Source organism: Mugil cephalus, chromosome 18 (assembly GCF_022458985.1).
Source record: "Mugil cephalus isolate CIBA_MC_2020 chromosome 18, CIBA_Mcephalus_1.1, whole genome shotgun sequence".
Lineage (NCBI taxonomy): Eukaryota > Metazoa > Chordata > Actinopteri > Mugiliformes > Mugilidae > Mugil > Mugil cephalus.
Window position 1 is genome coordinate 5758300 of NC_061787.1, and position 21862 is coordinate 5780161.

The window sequence follows — 21862 nt, forward strand, 5'->3', positions numbered from 1 at the left end:
AATTTCTGACCTTTACTTTGACAGGTAGAGGCTGATCTCTGTACAAAAACAGCCCTACACAGCTATATTTGCTCTGCAGCAGTGGCAATATTCTGTCTCAGCTGAATAATCCTTCCTGTCCCTTGATGCTGATGTGCATTCACGGTGGTTTGTGGTATTGACTGAGCTGGAAGCAGGAGATGAAAACCTCTTGAACAGAGGTGATGGGGCCTCTGATGGTCCGTGATGCTTGTCACTTACTGATCCCATGAGTGATCCCTATTCTTCCCCAGACAACGTGGAGATGGTGGACGACACACAGGAGAAAAATAAAGTGTTTCAAAGTGAAACACGTCACGAAAAAAGCAAAGAAACATTGGTGTAACATTGGATGAAAAAATAAGTTGGAAATCTCATATAAAACACGTACAAAACAAACTGTCATGGAGCATTTCAGTACTAAATATAAGGCAAAAACACTTTCTGGACTGTAAATCACTCCACGTTCTTTATTGTTTATTAATATTACTGTATTTAAGTTACCGTGCAGAGATTTGGGTCAATAATAAATAAATAAATAAATAAATAAGTGTACTCTACAACCATTTTCAATACTACAAAAAAGATTAATACGGATAATTAACCACACTGGCTGCAGAGAACGCACAAACTATTTATTCATAAAACCAAATATGTTGAAATTCACTGCTCTGGTTCACTTTCAAACAGCACAAATTATGCATAAAGCAATAAAGAACTTACTCCCAGGAGACATTCAGGAACTTTTTTTATTTTTTTTTAATTTTTTTCAAAGAGACGCTGGATATGATTTAAGGGGGGATCTTAATTTAAAACATCTTTGTTCACGCACAACATTAAAAACATTTTTCATTCTAAATATACATGTACAGGCTTTAGAATGAGGAAGAAGACTGATCGCCCTACCTATATCCCAGGAAATTAATTAATTAAATTCGGGAAAGTCATTCATTCATTTGACAGATTGGGGGAGTCTCTAAAAGAAGTAAGCTCCATGTATTTATCTCTTACAGCAAATGTTTTCAAATTAATCTCCGTACTTACAAAGGAACTAAAAAAGATATTTCTCTTGTGTTTACATTACTGTTGTTTTGATTTAATTATGATTTTATTAATCACATTTGTGTTTCATTTTTAATTACATTTCTTTCTTTCTTCCTTTAATTAATGAATTCATATTTTTTACTTGCACTTTATTACGTCAGGCTGACTACCAGCCAGGCACGGAGCCCATTGTCCAGTCAATCACTGCTATGTCAGCAAGGGTCCCAGCTGTCCGCATGACGCGGGGGTACTGGGCCGAGGAGCATGCCGGTAAATGAAGTCCAGGAGTCACGGTAACCGAGGTTAAATCGAGAAAAACAGGGGTGCAGTAGCATTTCAAGTGCTGTTAAGTTATTTACGTCTCAACAAGTTGTTACCAGTCAACTCTGGTTCCAGAATAGCTAGTGTCATTAGTTGGACGCTAGTTTGCTTCATTAAAAAAACTACAAGTCCCAATGTGTGTGGGGAGGAACAACAATTCGCTCACGTTTTGGTGCGTTCACGTTGCCTCCTGCCATCTCTGACTTTGAAAGATGTATATGAGATCTAGATGGTTTGTTGGTTTATGCGAGAGATAATACGTGTTTATTATCGACTGCTTTATCGCTGAATACCAAATGCTCGCAACTTATTTGACTTTGATTTTTAAACGAGTATATCTTGATTTGCAAAAATGAAGAGTTTTATAAATTGAGCACAAGAGCCATGAAATGATCAATATTTAATTATTTTTTGTTTTATATAAAGAGAGTCTAGCTCCGTAGCTAACGTGCATCTCCCCAGAAACGTAGCGACCACTGACTGTATGTTATAGACAAACACAACGTGACGTCACTAACAAATGGAGCCTGAAAAGGGTGGAGCCCGCGGTCGCCATGTTGGATAAGTTTTACTCCGCCCACACTTATATACACTAAGTATGGACATGGAGATCGTGTCATTAATTTTAAACGAATGAATTACAAAAAAATCACTACAGTTAAACGATTGAAACCAAAATGTTTTGTACCAGGCTGTAAACATGTTTAAAATTGCTGTATAGTTGGGTTTTTTAACATGGGGGTCTGCTCCCTTTTGGAGCCTCAAGTGGCCACTTGATGCACTGCAAGTTTTTGCACTTGTGCATGTGCTTCATCGCTCAGACTCGGAGGTTGCCGCCTGGTAACAACACGCTGCGTGATTGGTCTACTTGGTAGTAGCACGTTTACGCTTTAGTATTTCCTGCTGCTTCTCGATCTCAACGATTTTAAAATCAGTTGTTTTCAATCACTAAATACTTGGTAAGGTTAACTAAAGAGGTTTAGATATACACACATTTGTACAAGATTCAAGATTACTTTATTGATCCCCACAGGGAAATTGTTTTGTCCAAGCTTCCCAAGATAACAAAGAATTGACTATATATGAACCAGACATAGACATATGAATGAGAGTCAAATAAAATAAAATAAAATAATCAGGGATGTCCGATATTGACTTTTTGCCGATATCCGATATTGTCCAAATTCTTAATTTCCGATTCCGATATAAACCGAAATGGTATACTTTTTTTGTTGTTTGTTTTGTTTGTTTCACCCAGACTAATTTTGTGTGCCAACGAGTGAGCAAGCAACCTGTTAGCCACACTCTGTTGTTGTTTTGGCTCCGGATCAGCACAACCCGGGCATTATGTTATATGCTGTCATTATCCGTGGTAAAACGATATGAACAGACAAAAATATCATCTGTTCATATCGTTTACAAAAATAGGCTAATATCGGCCGTTATTATCGGTTGGCGATATTATCGGACATCCCTAATAAATTCGCCTTTAAATGGTATGTCCTACGGTCCCTGAACGCGTCCTCCAGCAGCCGTCCGCATCAACCAGATTTCATTCAGTCAGTGTGTGTGCGGCGGCTCCGGAGACAACAACAGGCTACCTCCCGTCAGTGTGAGTACCACAGCCTCCTGAACCTGTAGCCGTTCATGGAAGTTCTGTCAATTATTATTTATCGCCTTTTTGTTTTTTTAAAGCCGGGGCCGAATTAGTGCTGCTTAATTTCAGCGGAATTGCTCTCGTGGAATTTGGGGTTTTCTTCCTTTTTCAAAGTAAAGACTGAGACGTTTGTGGTCAGCGTGGTCTTTTGTTCTCCAGGTAACGTATATTATTTGTCGCCTCGACAAAGGAGAGTCTGCTTTTAGTTCGTGTCACCGCTGCGACACCTTGTCACCGACTCAGCTGTTTGTTAGTTTCCGTTATGTTCTTTATTGTTGTTGTTGTTGTTTTTTCTGGGGGGGTATTTGTCTTGTCTCGTCCAGTAGTTTGGCGATACGAAGCTACCGGTGTAATGCAACCTAGACTATTACCAGACTGACAGAAGTGAATGTCTTTTATTATTTCAACATGTGGTTAAATATGTAGCTGGTGGTAGAATCCTAATATCTGTAAATGTCTTTGTCTTTTTTTTTCCTAGGATGCTGCTCAGCTTTGGGACAAAGGAACGCTTTCAAGCAAGGTTGCCATCTAACAAAGAGCCATAAAATCAACACGAGAGTCTAAAATTGAAAAGCATTACAGACTGATGTTTGTGTCATTATTACATGTGCTTTTTTTACAAAAAAAATAAATAGTTTATGCTAATCAAGTCGCAGCTAATTGATAATAGGCTAATATTCTCCAGTGTCAAGTCAAAGAAGCTTGTGCTCCTCAAAATACTACAATCAGAGTTGTTCAGAGGCTCAGACGTATGTTACGTTTTGCTCTGAGCGCAGTGGTCCTGTCGATGGGAATGTGGATTAAAACATGCACATAGCTGGCAGGGTTCAGTCTGCCTCCGTCCTCCTGGCAGGACAGTCCTTCCTCCAGCCCCGCAGCAGCTCCAGCTCCGGCGTGTCCTCATGTTCCACTAGTTACTGACTGACTGACTGACTTGTCAGCACAGCCGGGAGCCGAGGGACCGAGGGGGATAAAAACTCCGGCTGCGCCATGACTTCGTCGGACAACGATGAAACGGGGAGCGACCTGTCCGACTCCCTGGAGATCCGCGAGCTCCAGGACCAGTACATGGACTCCGAGAGCTGCTTCAAGTCCAAGAGTTTACCCATCCTGAACGGGCCGTGCCGGCCGGACGGCAAGCCCGCCGAGCCCCGGCTGGTCAGCACCGCCATGGAGGAGAGGAGCGCGCTCAAGCCCAAAACCCCGGACTCCAGCCTGGCGGAGTCGCCGTCCTCCAGGACGGACTTCTCCCCCTCCTTCTCCAGCATGGTGGGGCTCAGCAGCTCCCTCCCCGTGGAGGGCCACCGACCCCCGGGCTCGGGAGGCAAAAAGCTCGGCTTCTCTCTGTCCCGCCTTATCCGCATCCCGGCCAGGAAGTACGTGCGTGTCATCCTGAGCGACTCCCGCTGCTTCCTGTTCTGCATGTGCTACCTGACTTTCATCCAGTCCCTGATGGTTTCGGGCTACCTGAGCAGCGTCATCACCACCATCGAGAAGCGCTACAGCCTGCGCAGCTCCGAGTCCGGCCTGCTGGTCAGCTGCTTCGACATCGGCAGCCTGCTGGTGGTCGTCTTCATCTCCTACTTCGGCGGCAGGGGCCAGAGGCCGCGCTGGCTGGCCGTGGGCGGCGTCGTGATCGCCGTGGGGGCGGCGCTGTTTTCCCTGCCCCACTTCATCTCGCCGCCGTACCAGATCCAGGAGGTGAACTCCTCGGCCGGCCACGAGGGCCTGTGTCAGAGCGGCAACGGCAGCGGCCGCGAGCTCCTGGACATGGCGTCGTGCCCCCGCGACCAGGAGGGCAACGAACACAACCTGTACGTGGCGCTGTTCATCGTCGCCCAGATACTCGTGGGCATGGGCTCGACGCCGATCTACACCCTGGGGCCCACCTACCTGGACGACAACGTGAAGAAAGAGAACGCGTCTCTCTACCTGGGTGAGTTAGGAGCAGAGCAAGAGGTTGCTCTACTGTAAACATAGGAGGTAAACCAGTCCTGTCCCTTTAATTAACCAAGACGATCAACTCCAACTAGTCAAACAATCTGTCCCAAGCCGATTTCATCTCCATTGTAAGTGTTTTATTTGTTTGTATTCTGAGAAATCACTGGTTGGCGAGGACATGAGCATGTACCCGAAGAGTTCGTCCCCACAATTCCTTTGTCCCTTTGACTTAATCTCCAAAACATGCAGCCTCTGCGCCGCACTGAGGTAAATACAGAGACTGCAAAGTCAACCCTGGGCCAGAACTACATGGGAGACGCGTGCGTAGCGAGAGGCGGAACTAGGTTGCTCATGATTAATGGGCCAGTACCGTCTGCTTGTGCTGCTGTTTCCTTAGGTTTGCACAAAGACGGTGTTAAAGAAACATGCTCCTGTGTTCCTGTATTGTCACGTGACATAACATTGACATTTATCACAGGTATCGCTGTGATTAATCTGCTGTGCCAATGCTTCGCTGGCATCAGTGGCTCGGATTGATTTGCTTTACACGCGTGCTCCACATAGCTCATGTGTTGGGTTATCAGGACATGGGGGCGCCCCTCAATCTGGTCACACAGATGGTCACTGTCCCACTGACCTTAGCAGGGGGCTGCGACATTTCTCTTCATCAGTTTGATTAGTTTCTCTTTTCTTTTTTTTCTTTTTTTAAAATTTCATTATCAGATTATCCGAAAAGAGCGAAAACGACAGTTTCGTATAAACGAGGTGACGTCTTCGAAGGCGTGCTTTTCCAAGGATGTAACCTCCCTATTTAAAAGCTGGAACGACAAAATGTTTGCGCGATGTTTTGCACAAATTGCTTCAATTGTGCGTGAAATGTTGAACAGGAAACAACTGTGGTTCAGCTTTAGCCCCCATCGCATCGCATCACGTCACGTCGCATCGCATCGCATCGCCACACATCCCACGGAGCCTCTTTGCCGTCGAGTCCTCCCTCCGACTGCTGCTCCGCTGCCCTCGACACCCAATATCGATCAGATTCCTGCGTCACAGGGAGCCAGTGCAGCATAGCTATTGAACCGGCCACAGAAAGGGGGGAAAACAACCTCGTCCTCACCTTAGCGAGTCTGCCGGTGCACCTCCACCTCCACCACCACTACTACTACTACTACTCATTGAGTCGTGACAGTCGGGACCCCCACTTCCATCAAAAAGGTTTCACATGACCTCGATGGCTATTTTCAGATTCGTCCCGGCTCAGCATTGTTTGGGAAACAGAGGCATGTTCTGACATGTCGCAGGCAGCAGATAAGTGGCGGAGGGGAGAAAAAAAAAAAAAACAAGTCCTTGATTTTCCTTTCAGATACGCAGATAACCATGGTAACGAGGCTTTAGTTGTATTATCCATGTGCTTTCAGAGTCCAGACAGCGCTGGCTTTTCATGTAGAAGCTTTGGTTTCCTGTTATTCGAATGTAACCGTAACTGTCGTCCTCCTGCCGCACAATATTTCATCTTAACTCATTTCCATATTCGCCCACATTAATTTCAACATATAGGCTACCTATATCCTGAGGAGGTTTCCCCTCAAACTTACCTTGCAGTGTCTTTCTTTTTTTCCTCCTCCTCGCTCCCCCCCATCCCCAACCCATTAATGTAAACCCCATCTCAATTTGCTCGGGCCCAGATGGGAGGAGCTGCGTTTGTAGGACAGTGCGGGGGTTTACAGTGAGGGGTACTTCTGCTGCCCTTGGAGAGAAGGCGAGAGAGCGAGAGAATGTGTGTTATTATATGTTCGCCTGTCAGGATGTTATCTTTGTGTATGCATGCGGACACAGTAGGGCCTTCCCTCTGACCCGTCACCCCGTTTCCCAGCCCACACAGGGCCCCAGATCGCTATGGTGATACTCGGCATCCAATCTTTACCTCTTCTTCTCTGCTTTCTAACAAAACAGGGAAATATCAAAATTGTCTTTTTTTTCTTCTTCTTCTATCGTTCCTCACGTTATAAAGACTTGACGCAGCCGCTGCCACGTTCACATTTCCCCCCCTTTTTTATATTCCCGCCGTCTTTTCCCTCCGTCCCCAGACTGATTTACAACGTTTACCATTCCTGGTGTTACTACGGGGAACGTTTGTCCCCCGGGGGAAGCCGCTTCTTTTTGTGCGAAGGTGGCTTCATTGTGCGGCCCCCGTGGCGACAAAGGCATTCGAAGAACTGGCTTCGGCGAACGCTTCCAGTCTCTAACAGTCGCCTAAACAGCCTTCTCCATCTCCATTTGGCAACACAGCAACCTACAGATGATCAATAGTTATTTCTTGTCGTTGATCAATTCCCACCTTGCGGCTGTGACCTCCACTTAAAAGCTGCTCCTGATATGAAATGACTTGTGCTTAGACTTTCTGCACTAGAGCGCCCTGCAGGAAACAAAAAAGCACACGCGTTACAATCCGTTGTTTATGCACTATTCTATTTCCTAACCTCTCACTCGTCTGGTCTTCGCAGTCTCTTTGCATGCATGCAGCGGCCCCCTTTACATGCAGGATAAGGTTAATTGATTCTTCCTGGCCGACAGCACCGCCAGCACTGCCCCTGCATTAACTAGCTCGCAGCGCAGACGGCGAGACCTGACATACTAATGCGCCCGTTATTGGTGTTTTTACATTATTAATGTTTTATTAGGCACCCGTGGAAAAACCGAGGGTGACTAATGCAGCCTCTGGCCTCGCACGGTGGGTCCGTGGAGGGAGGAGAAGGGGAAAAGAGGTGGCGCCCGGTTTATGAAGAGAGACGGCCTGAACAGCAGTCAGCAGTCGAGGGGTGTGTTTTCTGCTGACAAATTTAGAAGGAACAGTTGCTCTCAGCCCCCCCCCCACCCCCCCGATGTGTGTGTAATGTGCGTCCCCTGCACATTGCAGAAAAAAAAATATGTATCTAAGAGGTATATTTGCAGTGGAACCTCACCATGTTTTTATGTTTTTGTTTTCTTTTTTTCTCTGGATTATCAGCCGGCACGTCGCTTTTATGTGCTCACTCAGTCAATTTCATTAAATTGTGTGTCCTGTTTTGCTGAGCAGCAGCCAAAGCAAATGCAGATTGTGCACACACACACACACACACACACACACACAGAGGCAAACACGCGAGTCCCCAGAGAACTTGCCTTGCCCACCCCTCCAGGCTGACGGATCGTGTTTCAGGATTGGTCTAGGGTACCGCGGCCAGGAGCTGGCACACATATAGAAAGAGGGCTGGTGCTGTTCCGTCGCTGTCTCTTTGGCTTATTGTCGTGCAGGGTTTAAATATCTCTGCCCCCCTCCCTCCCGTTCCCTCCGCGCAGTTTGACACTCCGGCCCTCGGGGTTACTCAGCAGAAGGCGACCTTTTTAACTGGCAGCCGTTACTATTACTATGACTGAACCATTGACCCTTCTGCGGTTGATGCCGTGACGCCGATTGTGCTTCAAAAAAAAGTGCACGGAGAGTAGGAGTGATGGAAAGTTCAGAAAAGTGTGGGAGTCTTGTTTATTTCCCGAGGCGAAGGGACTTCTGAACCACAACAACCCTCACTGGCCGATTGACTGGTGGCTATTATTCAGCTCTGTGTCCGTGTTGTTTTGACGGTGTGGGAAGGTTCCTGGGGAAATGCCACAAGAGGTTTTTTTTGTGATACGCACGGCACCAAGAAACCTTTTGTTTTCGGCTACGCAGGAAAGAAGCGGACATGCTCCTCTTTGTTCTTGTTGGCTCTTTGGTTCACGCTGTTCCAAGAAGCCCTCACTGATCCCGGGCTCGGGTTAAAATAAAAAAAAAAAAAAAAGAAGTCTTGAAGTATCTTTGAAGTGGTCATTGCATGAGAACACTCTAGAGTTTGCTGCTGCTTCTCTTAGATATTTTGGACATTCACACATTAGCGATTGACTTGCTTCATATGTTCGGGGTTAAAATATAGCGAATGCACAACCACTGCCAAAAGAAAATTTACACTCAGAAGTCAGTTGCTGGTTGGAATTTACAACTGGAACGTCCCCCGAAGTCATAGGATCCTCACTACCCCCGAGTTGAGTTACAAAGATGGCCGCCCCCGTGTGTCAACAGTAATTAGAAGCTCCCGTAATATTCTGTTTATTAGCTCTTCTGATTAGTCGTTGTTGTTCATTAAGTTGGTCGTACAGACTTTTTCCACATACATATGTTAAAATGCTATTATGTTGTAATTTTAGTTGGGGTTCTTCAGTGTTTTTCAGGCCAGTGTCCCCCAAACTGATGAGAGATTCCCCCCCTACCTACTATACATATTAAACTCAGTCTAGTGCTATTTACAACTATACATTATTATTCTCATTTGGCATTGCATGTTAAGCTATCCCTTTACTCAACAATGCTAGATTCATGTAAATGTGTATTTAATGAAATAAAAAAAAACACATAACAGATGTCTAAAAATCAGAGATTTTGCGACACCCCCCCCTGCAGTACCTCCGCGGACCAGTAGGGGTGAACCCATGTTGCGCTAACAGTGGCTAAAAACAATAGCCTGGTAAAACCAAAACTGTGCAAAAAAAAACATTGTGACAAACTGTGGTTAATAGTGTGACCTCAACTCACGATTTACAATTTGTGTTTATTAAATAGCATAAATTTAGTTTAACGTTATAGCAATAATATTAGTTAATATCAAGAATTAAAAAAAAAAAACTAAAAAACTGCACTCAAAAAATGTAAATATTGAACACACCAAGTTTCCACCAAGTTACATTCGGACAAGGCGACAGCTTTAGTGGAGGCGACCATCTAGTTTGCCGATAACTCAGATGTGACGTCATTCCTCGTGCCGACTCCTGAGTTAAATGCAACACACCATTAATCGAACATCTGTGTTTGTAAATAGCATCATGTTTTTTTTTTATGTTCTCCATTTAGATGAGTAGATTTAATATTGCTAAAAACTCCAATGCTATTAGTCTGTCTCCTGTCAGATTGAGTTCTTGCTTTTATGTCCCGTTTAATAAAAAAAACAAAAAAAAAAAACAAGAGGGCACTTCACTTAGACGTCGTTTTGCCTTTTCATCTCCGCTGGCTGCAGCCTCCCTCCTCTTGTACGTTCTCCGATTAAGCTAATCAGCATTGTGAGGAGAAACATGCCCTTCCTCTGCCTGTTGTACCCGGGCAGGAAATGAATTGTTGTCAATAATTACCAGAAATGTATCTGTTGCCAGTGGCGTTGCGTGTCCCGTGATGGGTATCGGGACTCGTTTCCTCGTTTAAAAAGACTCTGGTCGACTCTCTGGATCACAGTTACTGAACGGTTACATTCCACATCAAGCTGAATTACATTTCCCTGTGCATCACATCTGCTTCAGGCTGTTGTTTGGAGAGTTGTTGTTGTTTTTTTTTTGTCCAACAGAGATGAATAAAATCTTTCTCCATTCCAGTGTTATGCCCTCTTAGCTGCAAACTACACCCCCCCCCCCCATTGTTCTCCTTGACCCCTGTGTCGGTCAGAGGGAGTGCAACTGAGGGAGTGTTGCTTGAGGGATGTGTTAATGGCATTTACATAAGTGCACGGACATGTCTGCAACAAAATAGCTGTGGTATTTGTGGAATAAAGGCGCTGCTGTTCTTAAATAAGTCTTTCGAGAAAAGCCCCTTCTTTTAATAGTCATGCAGACAGATATGTCTTGTTTGCGCCGCATTCCTTCATGTAAGGAAATGATCGCACGCTGGGTGTCTTTTTTTATTGACTTATTCATTTTTTCCTCATATAACCACTTGTCCCACTCCGACCTTCAGCTTCTCTCCTTCTGTGCTGTGTCCCATCTGTGTTGAACTTCCTAGGGGGACAGGAGCCCACTCTGAGGGAGACGGACGAGCATTTTTTTTTTTTTTTTAAACCTAACCCCGTGGGATATCTGCTGCGAAGTGCTGGAAGATAATGCATTGTGACCCAAAATGTGACCTGACAGCCGTGCAGACACGGGCCAGTTTTTGCTGTGCGCATTCATCTGTCCCTTGCAGCGGCTCTGACGGCCTCTGTTGTGCCCCCGGAACGTAGCATTAAGCTGGTTATGCATTATGTAACGCAGGCTAATAGGCTAACATGTAACTGTTACACAGCTCATTGGAGAGACAGTGTTTTGACAAGAGTGCTCTGCAGATGTTGGCAACCGAGTTAGCTCATTGCGGGAAGTTGTGCATGATGATTACATTGTTAAATACAGGCAGGGAGATGTGTAATTATTATTTCATTCAAAACTGTCGCTCTGATGCAAAAATTTTTTTAGGCTGTCGTTGCCGTTGCCATCACATTTTGTGGAAGTCGTCTGGAGGCCAGGGTGTGAATGGGGAAGGAGCAGCTGGTGAGAGCTGGCAGGGTGCTCGCTCTGCGGGTGGGTGGGGGTGTACATGCCTCTATATATGCGACAATGTATGCACCTGCAGTCGGGGGGGTGGGCGAGGTTTGTGGGGGGCGGGTGCGCGGGGGGGGGGTCGCTGGTAGCGAATGTTAAGTGTTTGCAGGAGCAGAGTTTCCTCTGTCAGGCTGCACACTTGGTTTTTCCTGCAGTGGCATTTGAACATCTGTGAGCAGAGGCTGCAGAAAAGTCTGATCCATCAACTTCACGCGTGGCTTCGTGTCGCGCTGTGTAGTTGCTGATTCCTTTTCATACACGACATCAAATAGTGTGAATGAAAGTGTGGTTGTGTTGTGCTGTTTTTTTTCCCCATCTTATGTGTGTGTAAATATATTCACACGATCAGGAGTCAGCGCATTCCTGATGGTTAGCGAATTAGTATGTATACGTTAAGTATACCCCAATGACGTGCTGCATACTGCCTGCTGCTTTTAGCTAGGCTAGTTAGCTGGTGTCTTCTTGTTGGTTGCTAGTTGGTAGCTGACGGCTAGTCTGCTGGCCATTTTTCATTTATTTAGTTGGACGGGACTTCCAAATGTGTCTTGTCCAAATGAATCTTGGCACAAGGGAGGAATGTTGGTTGACATGTAGTTACATATCCCATCATTCTGTTGGCTAGGCTAGTTAGCTGGTCCCTTGTCTTGTTGGTTGCTAGTTGGTAGCTAACTGCTAGCCTGTTGGTCGTTTTTTTTCAGTCAGACTGGGCGTCTAAATGTTTTGTCTTGGATCTTGGCACAGTGTCAAGTGTTGCTTGACATGTAGTCGCATATCCCATTACTTCTTACCTACTGCTGTTGGCTAGGCTAGTTAGTTGGTGTTTTCGATTGCTAGTTATTAGTTGAGGGCTAGTCTGCTGGCCATTTTTTTTTCTTTAAGTTGGACGGGTCAAATGTGTCTTGCCCCGAATCTTGGCACAAGGAAAAAATGTTGGCTGACATATAGTCACATATCCCACTTCGGTTGGCTAGGCTAGTTAGCTGGTGTCTTGTCTTGTTGGTTTCTAGCTAACTGCTAGCCTGCTGGGCGTCTAAATGTTTTGTCTTGGATCTTGGCAGAGTGGAGAAGTGTTGCTTGACATGTAGTCGCATCTCCCATCACTTCTTACCTACTGCTGTTGGCTAGGCTAGTTAGCTGGTGTTTTCTGATTGCTAGCTGGTAGCTAACTGCTAGCCTGCTGGTTGTTTTTTTTTTCAGTCGGACTGGGCTTCTAAATGTTTTGCCTCAGACCTTGCCTCATCCTGTGTTACAATGAATGCAGTAAATCCAATTTTCCAAATCCAAATCTCATATTGTTGCCAAGGAAAAGAGTTTATGTATGACGCCAATTTACGAAACGCATGTAGGCATAAAGAACGACAGCGAATATGATTAAGAATATGCTTTGAATATCTGGCTCTGGTGTCCTGAAGACTAGACATGAGCTAATGTAGATAATTAAAAACAGCTCTTTGTGTATGAGGAGAGCATTTTTTTTTTTTTTTAATGAGCTCTCTAGTCTTGGAATTAACATTGTGGAGGATGTACTGAAGATGCCAAATCCTTTACTCCAAGGCTGAAGATGCGAGGGCAAAGCTTTAGCACCACGGACCGGATTGCCGTGCCACGTCTGTCATTGAGGGAGGCTGAAAAGCTGCAGGTGCAAGCTAGTGGCAAACTCGAACCTGCTCCAATGGATTCACACGCACGGCTCACCGAGTATAATGCGGTTCTGCTCCCGGCCCAGATGCCTCATTCATGGCCACTCATCAGCTGAAAGATTATCTGCCGCCCTCTCAAATGCTGGAACATTATCTATGCACAGACAAACACGCAGAGTGTTAACAGACTTACGTTTGATGCTGGATTTGGGAGCACTCCACCAGTGTGTTTGTGTTTGGCAAGGGGGGAATGAATGGAGGGCAATGTGAAGGTCTTCTCAAACTGTCTGGATGATGGGCAGTTTTGAAAATGTCACCCTTCAGTGTTTCATACTGTTCAGCTGTGAAGTCACAGCGTGGCGAGCTTTACATAGAAATGCTTTTATAAGCTATAATTGTACCATTAATCTCACAAAACTGATGACTAATCCTAACCTAGAAAAGTAATTTGTTGATTCGGCCAGAAAGCGGGTGGAAAAAATAAAAGGCTCAACAGTGGGCTCTGTGTCCCTAAATCCCTCCCTGCCCCATTATGTTTTGAATATTTGCAAGGTTCTCACTTTCCGTAAAGTTTAATTTACAGAAAATGTTTGACGGTATCCTTTTTTCGATCATTCGCCAGAAGTTAAAGTAAGATTAATTGCGTATTTGTCCAGGCTTCGTAAAAAAAAAAAAAAGGAGCACAACTCGCAAAGAAAGATGGGTTAGAGGAGAATTTACAAAAAGATAATGGATCAGACAGTTGAGTAAAAGGATTTACTGCTTGTGAAAGGCCGCTGGCAGATATTAAGAAAGTGAAGTATAATGAAATGGTGTGGGCACAAAGGAATGAACACATTTCTCTTTGAATGACATTCCATCACTAAGCCAGTTAAAGAGAGCGGTGTCGGCTTGATTGGCCTGTCAGAAGGGCAGATTGTGAGGAAGAAAGAGTGCAAGGTTTCACAGCATTCACAAAAACACCCTTGCAGGTGCTTGCTGCGCCACAGTGAATCATAGCTCATTCTAAGAACAATAACTATAAGGAACGGGGCAAAAAAATGTAATTGAAAATGGCCATTTCATCAGTTTTCAAGCAGTAAAACACTAGACCGAGACAAGCAAATATAACTAAGTCCAAAGAGCCGGGGGGGGGGGGCGGACAAATAAAGTGGAATATAATTACATAAATATTCCAGAAGTATCAGCATGCATTAGTCACAAATCACAAATACAACGGAGGTGAATTGACTTCTCAAAAAAAGGAACTAATTTGACTCCCAGAGCATTTCTCAGACTTTAAGTCTCGATGTCCTACTTGGGGTTTGCCCGTCTGACAGTGATGCATTTAGAGGCCCGGTCACATGTTTCACTGCAGCACGGCAGCTTAGATCTGGCCCGATATGCATCACTGGCTGGGTTTTCCTTCCATCACCACATTCCCAGTTGGGTTTTTGTAACTTTGCCATTCTTTGCATTCAGCCCTTTTCTCCCGGCCCCGGCCTCCTTAAGTGGATTCTGGTGGATCAGCAGCAGCAGATTTGTGGTCTTTTGCTGTCAGTGCAGGTCCAGAGTCCTTAGGCCAGCAACACAATCAGCAGAAAATTGGTCATTCTGTGTCAGAACTAGGGTTTCGTGACCCCACTAAGTTCAGCCGTGGGTGGATCTGGTCCATCAGGATCTGGTCCATCATCTCTTGCATCCTACAGCAACTTTTTCCTTTTCTTTGTGGACCAATTGAATCTTTAGTTGAAACGTTCTTCATCTTATGGTGTTTTCCTACCTTTAATACTGATTCATAAGGAAAAGTGTGTTCATGGCTGACTCAAGCGTTGTCTCCCCGGCTGACTACACCACCCTAGGCTCAGTTCTGCAGCTGGGGAGCAGCTAAAAATAGAGAAAATCCCTTTTTTCCCCCCTTTTCTTCCGTTTTCTAAATATTTGATTTGGCAAAGTGAGCCCGGGGAAGCCCTGCATGGAAAGCATAGAGGCTTTCATGAAAAATTAATTACAGTGCGCTGTTTGGATTTTTTGTTTCTGCACTGTGACAGAGGTTTGGACATTATTGTCCCACAGTGGGAAGCTCTGGTATAACATCGCACACAGCTGAATGAGTTAGTCTTGACCGGTCTTTATTGCGTGTCTCTCACATTGGCCCCATCAACCACGCACGCTGCCTTCGTCTGGACGAGGCAAAAGGTCACTGGGTCGTAGTTTTCTGTGCAGAAGGAGAACCGGTAGGGGAGGCAGGCTTCAGATGCTGGCCCAGTACGCCTTGTGACTGGGGATTATGCAGAAATGCCCCGAGGTATCGTGGTGCAAAAGCCCGATGGGTGGCCTGACTGTTGATTTCTGAATCACACAGGCTTTGATCGTGCTGTTCATATGGTTCTTAGAAGGTTTGATAAAGACTTTACTCAGGATCTGTACCTGTCTGTGCTAAACGTGCAGCAGGATCAAAGGTCTTTACTTAATCATTATGCATCTTACTGTACATGGTGCAGCACTATGAGGCTTGATCTGAAGCCCACGCATGTGTGTAATATATGTATTGATTGGTTAGATTCTCATCTTTGTATCTGTTGTTGTCGAGAAAATAATAATGTGTCTCAAACACAAGCTACAGTGCACGTTATACAATTAAAACTCCAATTAAAACTCCAGATCAAAATGGCCTTTTGACCTAATTCTACTATATTAGAACTGAAGGGTGTTAATTTTTGTTGTGTGGCAAAGAATGGTTGGGAAAAACTTTGTGGATTATCATTCCATGTTAAGTTACTGAGCACAACTGGATTTATGTTGACTTTGGTCTCAGACTTGATGAAAACTGTGACCGTTTTTTTCCTCATTTGTCTCCACGACCTCTTCTTTAACTTTTGTTCTTACTGCCTCACATCCTGTTGTCTCGATTTGCATCTCATTCACCTCCAACCTGCTACTATACTTCACAAAGCGCTTGTACATTGAACCTTTTTTTCCATTATTCACTCTAATGCTTAATGCAAGAACGTGGACAATCTCACAAAGGACAACGAAGTCTGTGGTGAGGCTAAGAACAGGACGAACGTTATCGACGTGTAACAAATGGATTTGGAGAAAACATGCTTTTAGATTTGTATACTTGTGTTGTTTGTGTATTGTGTAGGTAACTCATGCATATTAATGCTGTTAAAGCTGTAAACGCTTAAAACGGTGTGAGCTATGTATTTTGGCCGGATTTCGACGAAGACGAGTCGTGCAAATGCTTGTTTCTCTGAAGCTCCTCAGTAAACCTTTCCTGCATGTGTTCCATTTTTACAGAGGGTATGCATTGACGTCACTGGGGCCCCGCCCCCTGAATGTCAAAAACACAGTGAAATGTATCAGTAAATACAGAGAGACTGGGTAAAATGTGGATTATCAGATCAAATTAAGGACAATTTAACTCGACAATGTTCCATACAAACTAGTATTGATTTGGAAAAGTGGATTAGCCTCAGTTTACGTTAGTTTTAGGTCATTTCAGTTATGATAAATGCAGCTAAATAAAAGATGCTAACGCTAAGAGCTTTACATTACCCATACAATACTGCAGCTTTAAAAGGACGACGAGGAGTGATCACAAATATTCCGTTTATTGTTATTTATTGTTGGAACTGAAATAGTTACTGTCGACCGTAACTACACCAAAACGATAACATCCACAAATGTATCTGACAGCCGTCTAGAACGTAACTCAAGAAAAAATACAGCATAAATTAATATTACCTGACACTAAATGTGAACCACAACATCAGGTTTCTGTGTCTGGATTCCAGTTGTTTCTTCATAATGCAACGATCCATTTACTTCTTTTCTTTGACTGATATCTGTAAAATTATATCAAATTTGTTGGTTCAATCACACAACAGCTCTTCACCTTTTTTTTCAAAGGAATTTTACAATTTAGACACTATTAAAGCCTGTGATTCAAGCTAATGCTGCTAAACTCCAAACTCAACACGCTCTTTCTGCCACTCAGTGGCCGTAACCACGGAGACGTCCGCTTGCTGTGACGTCACGTGCAGACCCTCTGTAGATCCAAAACAATCCATTTCAAAATTGTGGAGATGGAAAAGCAGCTGGAAACACACTAAAGCGGAAACACTTTAGCACCAAGCAGACGAAGTTCCATTTCTGATTCTGCGTTGTCTCTGTAGCCGCTGCAACAACGTCAGCGCAGCACAGACGTCTAAACGGACTATTAGTCCCACAGCCCCAACCCTGTCCGTGTATGCGCCCGTGTCCTTTGGGTTAAACTGTAAGGTTAGGACTTGTAAGAAGACACTGCTTTGTCAGCAGGTTGTCATGACAATGCCGTCATTCCCCCTGTTCCATTGTCTTTTTCCTCCTCTTGTCTCTTTCTCTCAGGGGGAAAAGTCACGTGACAGAACCGATCCCCATAACACACACAGAGAGAGGGGGACGTAGAGCGGCGTCAACCTCTTTCTTTTTCTTACAGCCGCATCACGCATCCTCCATCATACAGCCGTCACCTGCACCTACACTTTCCAAAGAGCTTTAGGCACTGAGCTCAACTTCAGTGCAGCAAATGAGAACCCTGAAGTCTGCTGACATGTCACATAAAGTGTGTGTTATTAAATAAAGCAGAAGGGCTCATTCAGGTTTTTTTTTTTTTTTTTTTTTTTCTGTCAGAAAGCTGGTGTGAAAATCGATTATTATCCCTGGGCAGAGTGAATAGGTAATGCGTGATGCATAACGCCACATAAATCAACGTGACGTGGCTCTTGAGTAACGGCGAGAAGACAATGTGATTGCATCTTATAGAGATTATACAGCTCCCACGTAAAGCGTTGCATACAAATCCAAGGTCGTGGTGTTTTGCTGCCTGCTTTCTATTCCCAGCCTTGTTTAGAGGCTGAGCTGCGCTGGCTAATAGCCAGACGGAGCGCTACATAATTCATTGAAACCAAGTTTCCGGCCAAATAGCCCAGAAGGATTACAGAGCCGGGCTCATACCTCTACGGGACAGCGACGCGAGAGAAATATATTCCAAAACAAACGAGGCTTTCTCATCGGACTGGACGTAAACATCGATGAACTCGCGTACACACGTCGCGCTAAGTTTGGATTCGGCACGTGTTCAGTCGCAGATGTGATAAAACAGACGGGCTGAATTTCAGCCTCAACCTTTTAACCTCATTGTCTCCTGACAAGTCAAGTCCTGTCCTTCATTTTCTCCATGTAATTAAATCAAATCATTAATCTGCGATAATTAGTTTGACCACCGGGGAGCTGCTTCATTAGGTGCAGTGTGCTTTCTCATCAGGTTTGGCCGCTCCGCGCTGTCTCCCTTCATTCTCCGCTGCTCCGGGTTGAGTCTCGCGGGTGAGGGGCGAGGAGAACAGAAGGTCAGGAGAGGTTGGAGAAGTGGGGTGGGGGGGGGGGGGGGGGGGGGGGGGGGGGGTGGTTGGGCCATGCAGACGCCATTTTATTGTTATGCCTGGAATTCCTCTCACAGCCGACGGAGCTGTGGAAGTCGTTAGATGCCTTGATAACAACAGCAACAAAGGCAAAGTAACGGTCAACACCTTCAGATACAATAACACCTATCGGCAATGATTCTTTCAGTTCATTCTTCCTATTTTTTTTTTTTTTTTTGCATCCCCCTCATTCATTCATTCATTCACGCGAGCTCTGAATGAGTCAGAGCGGCTCATGAATGCACAGAGTGTGGAGGAGGCAGAGCGGAGACGACGGAGCAGCTCTGGTCCCTGAAGGTTGGATATAAGAGGGATGTTGCTGAGCAAGCTTTATCACTCGGTTACACGGCAGGATCAGTCGCCACGGACTGCAGCCCTCTGTTTCTTTATCCTCGCTCCCAGCCTCCTCAGATATTATTATTATTCCCCACCCCCCCCGTTTCACGTGTTTGTCTTTATCTCGCCTTTCACTCTGCGTCACTTTCTCTCGGGTTTTAATTTCTTCCCGCCTTCTCTTGCGTTATTGCCTTTTCTCTTCCTGGATTATTGTCCAGTGAACCTTTCCTTCCCCTGCCCGCCGCCGCCGCGTCGATCGAACGTTTGATGGGGTCAACGACGCTCCATAAAACTCTCTGACCTTATCCCTCCTTCACTCATACCCCTGATGCCCTTGAGTTCGCAGACGTCGGGGAGGAGGAGATGTTGAAATCATCGAGTCCTAACAGATACATTTGTGCTTATTGATGCATTCTGTGCAAAAAAAAAACATTAATATCTCTTTGCCTCATGTCAGCTCGTTTGACTTCATCCCATGTTTAGTGCTTGAGTATATTGAAAGTCGCACTGATGCAGATGCTGACTTTGTAGAACGTGAGAGTGAAAAGCCAATAACTGCAATGGAGAGCTCTTAACCCATCGCAGCTATACCAAGACTGTAATGCATTGTCCTTCACGTGCTGCTGGTGAAGGTCTATTGCGTAATTGTGTAAACTGAGCCTGTGGGCGCCGTGCATTCTTCGCTGGCACGCACCCCCTGCAGTCCACTGATGTCCACCACCACCACAGCAGCAGCATGTGTGATGCGTGTGCGATGTAGCGCCGCTGCTGGTCCAGCATATTCTTCAAATCCGGTGGCTCTGCCCCCGGGCCGCCCTTCAGGCCACGCGCAACCTTCCTGATCCCAAACTCTCCCGGCTCGACGCCAAGCGGGCGCGACAGGACGGCGCGTGAGGCGCGGTTTATGACCCTCTTTTGTCCTCCATCGGGGCAGAACGCTGTTAACGTGATGGATGGATGGAGAGGCAGGACAGACTTACACTATCACCCGAAGGAGATAAAATGCCGGCTTCCCCCGGGGAATGGAGTTTGGAGGGCAACCAAAAGGTCCGCACTCGGCGGTTAGCCCTTTGTCGGAAAACAGACCGGTTGGTTGCACCTATCTGGCTCCAGACAGGACGTGGTAAAACAATGATGTTATATTTGAGGGCGAGGCTTTTCTTTATGTTGCACTCCGCTCAAAAAACGTCCATCTTACCCAGCCGTTTACTTTTACACCGGCTTAAAGTGCAGTTAGGTTTATTGCAAGCAGCGGTTCACAGGTTACCGTTGACTCCACGTTTCTGTCTAGAGCTAAAACGGTTATTTGAGTAATGAGTTGGTCAAGCAACAGAAAATAAACCAGCGATTAGCTGCTCCCTGCTTCTCAAATGATCGATAAACCCAATAAATTTGAATGTTAGATATTATGATAGATTGTAATAGATTTCTGTGGGTTATATTTATAGTATTTGTCTTGTTTTTTTAAGATTCATCCAGCTTTTTGAGAGTCTGGTGTGGGTGCAGCATAATTGGACCTGAGCCTTTTCAGTATTCAGACTGATTTGCACCAGCACACTAATTTTTAAACTCGGCGGTCGGGCTCTGGCTGGCGTCGGGATCAGCCTCTACATTGCAGTCGCTGCACATTTTTTACTACGTGCCCCAAAAAGTTTGATTCACTAGCTTCTGTTTTCGCAAGATGCTTTTTAATTTTCAAGATGGAGATAATGAGATGAGACCTCTCGCTGTCCTTGCCAGCTATAATTAATAGTTCATTGTCTCCGCTCGGTAATATCCTGTTACATTGCGTAAATGGTCCGACCGCCGCGGCGAAGCGACTCTCCGACCAGCAGGATATGAGAAGTGGCACGGTGAAAGGAGTTAAAATGATGAAATGTGATATGCGAGGGAAAAGGGGAAAGAGGGATGAGAACCTGCTTTAGGTGCTTAGAGAAGTGAGTCTTTGTCTGCTCGTGTGGATCTGTCCAACAGTGAAAATCCTCCACATGCAAAACATATCGAATATCAAAAAATATATATTCTGCTCTTTCCCTTCGCTCGTGTTCACGGCGCATGTTGTAGTAAGCGCTGGTCGGAGCGCAGGGAATTGACCATTGTTGTATTTTGTGAGTATCTGTTTTAGGCTGATAAGAGGATTTGTTGAAGGGTCTTTTTGTCGACGTTTTCCTCTCTTTCTCTTTTTCCCAATAGTTGTGTTCAAGAAACCCGTGATTTAATTAAGTCCCGATAAGGATTTGGGCTTTGGGACATGGCTGGGACATTACTGTACGACGTTTTTTTTGTGTCGTTTATTGTCCACAGAGGAAAAGAAACATCCAACAACAGTCAAAGAGCTGGAGTTGATGTACGCCAACGTTTCGTGGCAGCTGAAGCATTTGGGGAAACTGACTGACCGATAGAGCTTGGTGGTTTACTAGTGTATTTGATTACAGTGTTCAGAACCTTGCACCGCGAGACACTGTTTCCAACCAGACCGTTTTTAATGTAGCGCTTCTAAACATGCATGCTGCGATTGCGTCACTTTGAGGCGTGGGGAAGAAAAAATGAAGCAGCAGAACCAGAACGAGAGGACCTGTGCCAAAAAAGGTGTTCCGGATAACCTGATAACCTGTCCCCGAAAATGTCCCAAAATGTAGCTTTTTTTTTATGAATGAGAGAAAAAAAGTTGCACACATACTACAATTATTACGGTAGTCGGTCACTCTGTTATTCACATTACAGACATAGTGGTTTAAATATGAATAAATATGTCAGAATAAATGAAAACGTATTTGTCCCTGTTTCTTCATTTTATCTTATAAACATTTAATTCTTTTGTTTTTATGTTTTTGTACATGTGCTCGGATTTCCACATCAGCAGTCAGTGCTAACAGGAGCCCATGCAAAATCTGTTTTACTACTAGTGTAGGAATATTTACTCATCGTCACAGGAAAATAGTCCATCCTTAGTCATCTTACTGCATTAATTCCTCTCTCAACCAGTAGAAACTGTTGTGAACATGTAATTATGCATGGAAAAAAAAATACCGTAATATACTGTGATATCATCA

At 44.9% G+C, this 21862-nt stretch overlaps 1 protein-coding gene across 2 annotated transcripts in view; it reads left to right on the plus strand.

The window, feature by feature from the left end:
* The first annotated feature begins 2929 nt into the window (after positions 1-2929).
* Positions 2930-21862, plus strand: part of LOC124995427 (solute carrier organic anion transporter family member 5A1) — a 42894-nt gene continuing 23961 nt past the window's right edge. Inside the window, exons 1-2 of one of the 2 annotated variants that reach the window (XM_047567775.1) lie at positions 2930-2995; positions 3519-4976. In XM_047567775.1, coding sequence (XP_047423731.1) covers positions 4031-4976 — 946 coding nt within the window. In that variant the 5' untranslated portion in view covers positions 2930-2995; positions 3519-4030. The other variant, XM_047567774.1, reaches the window with a different exon arrangement.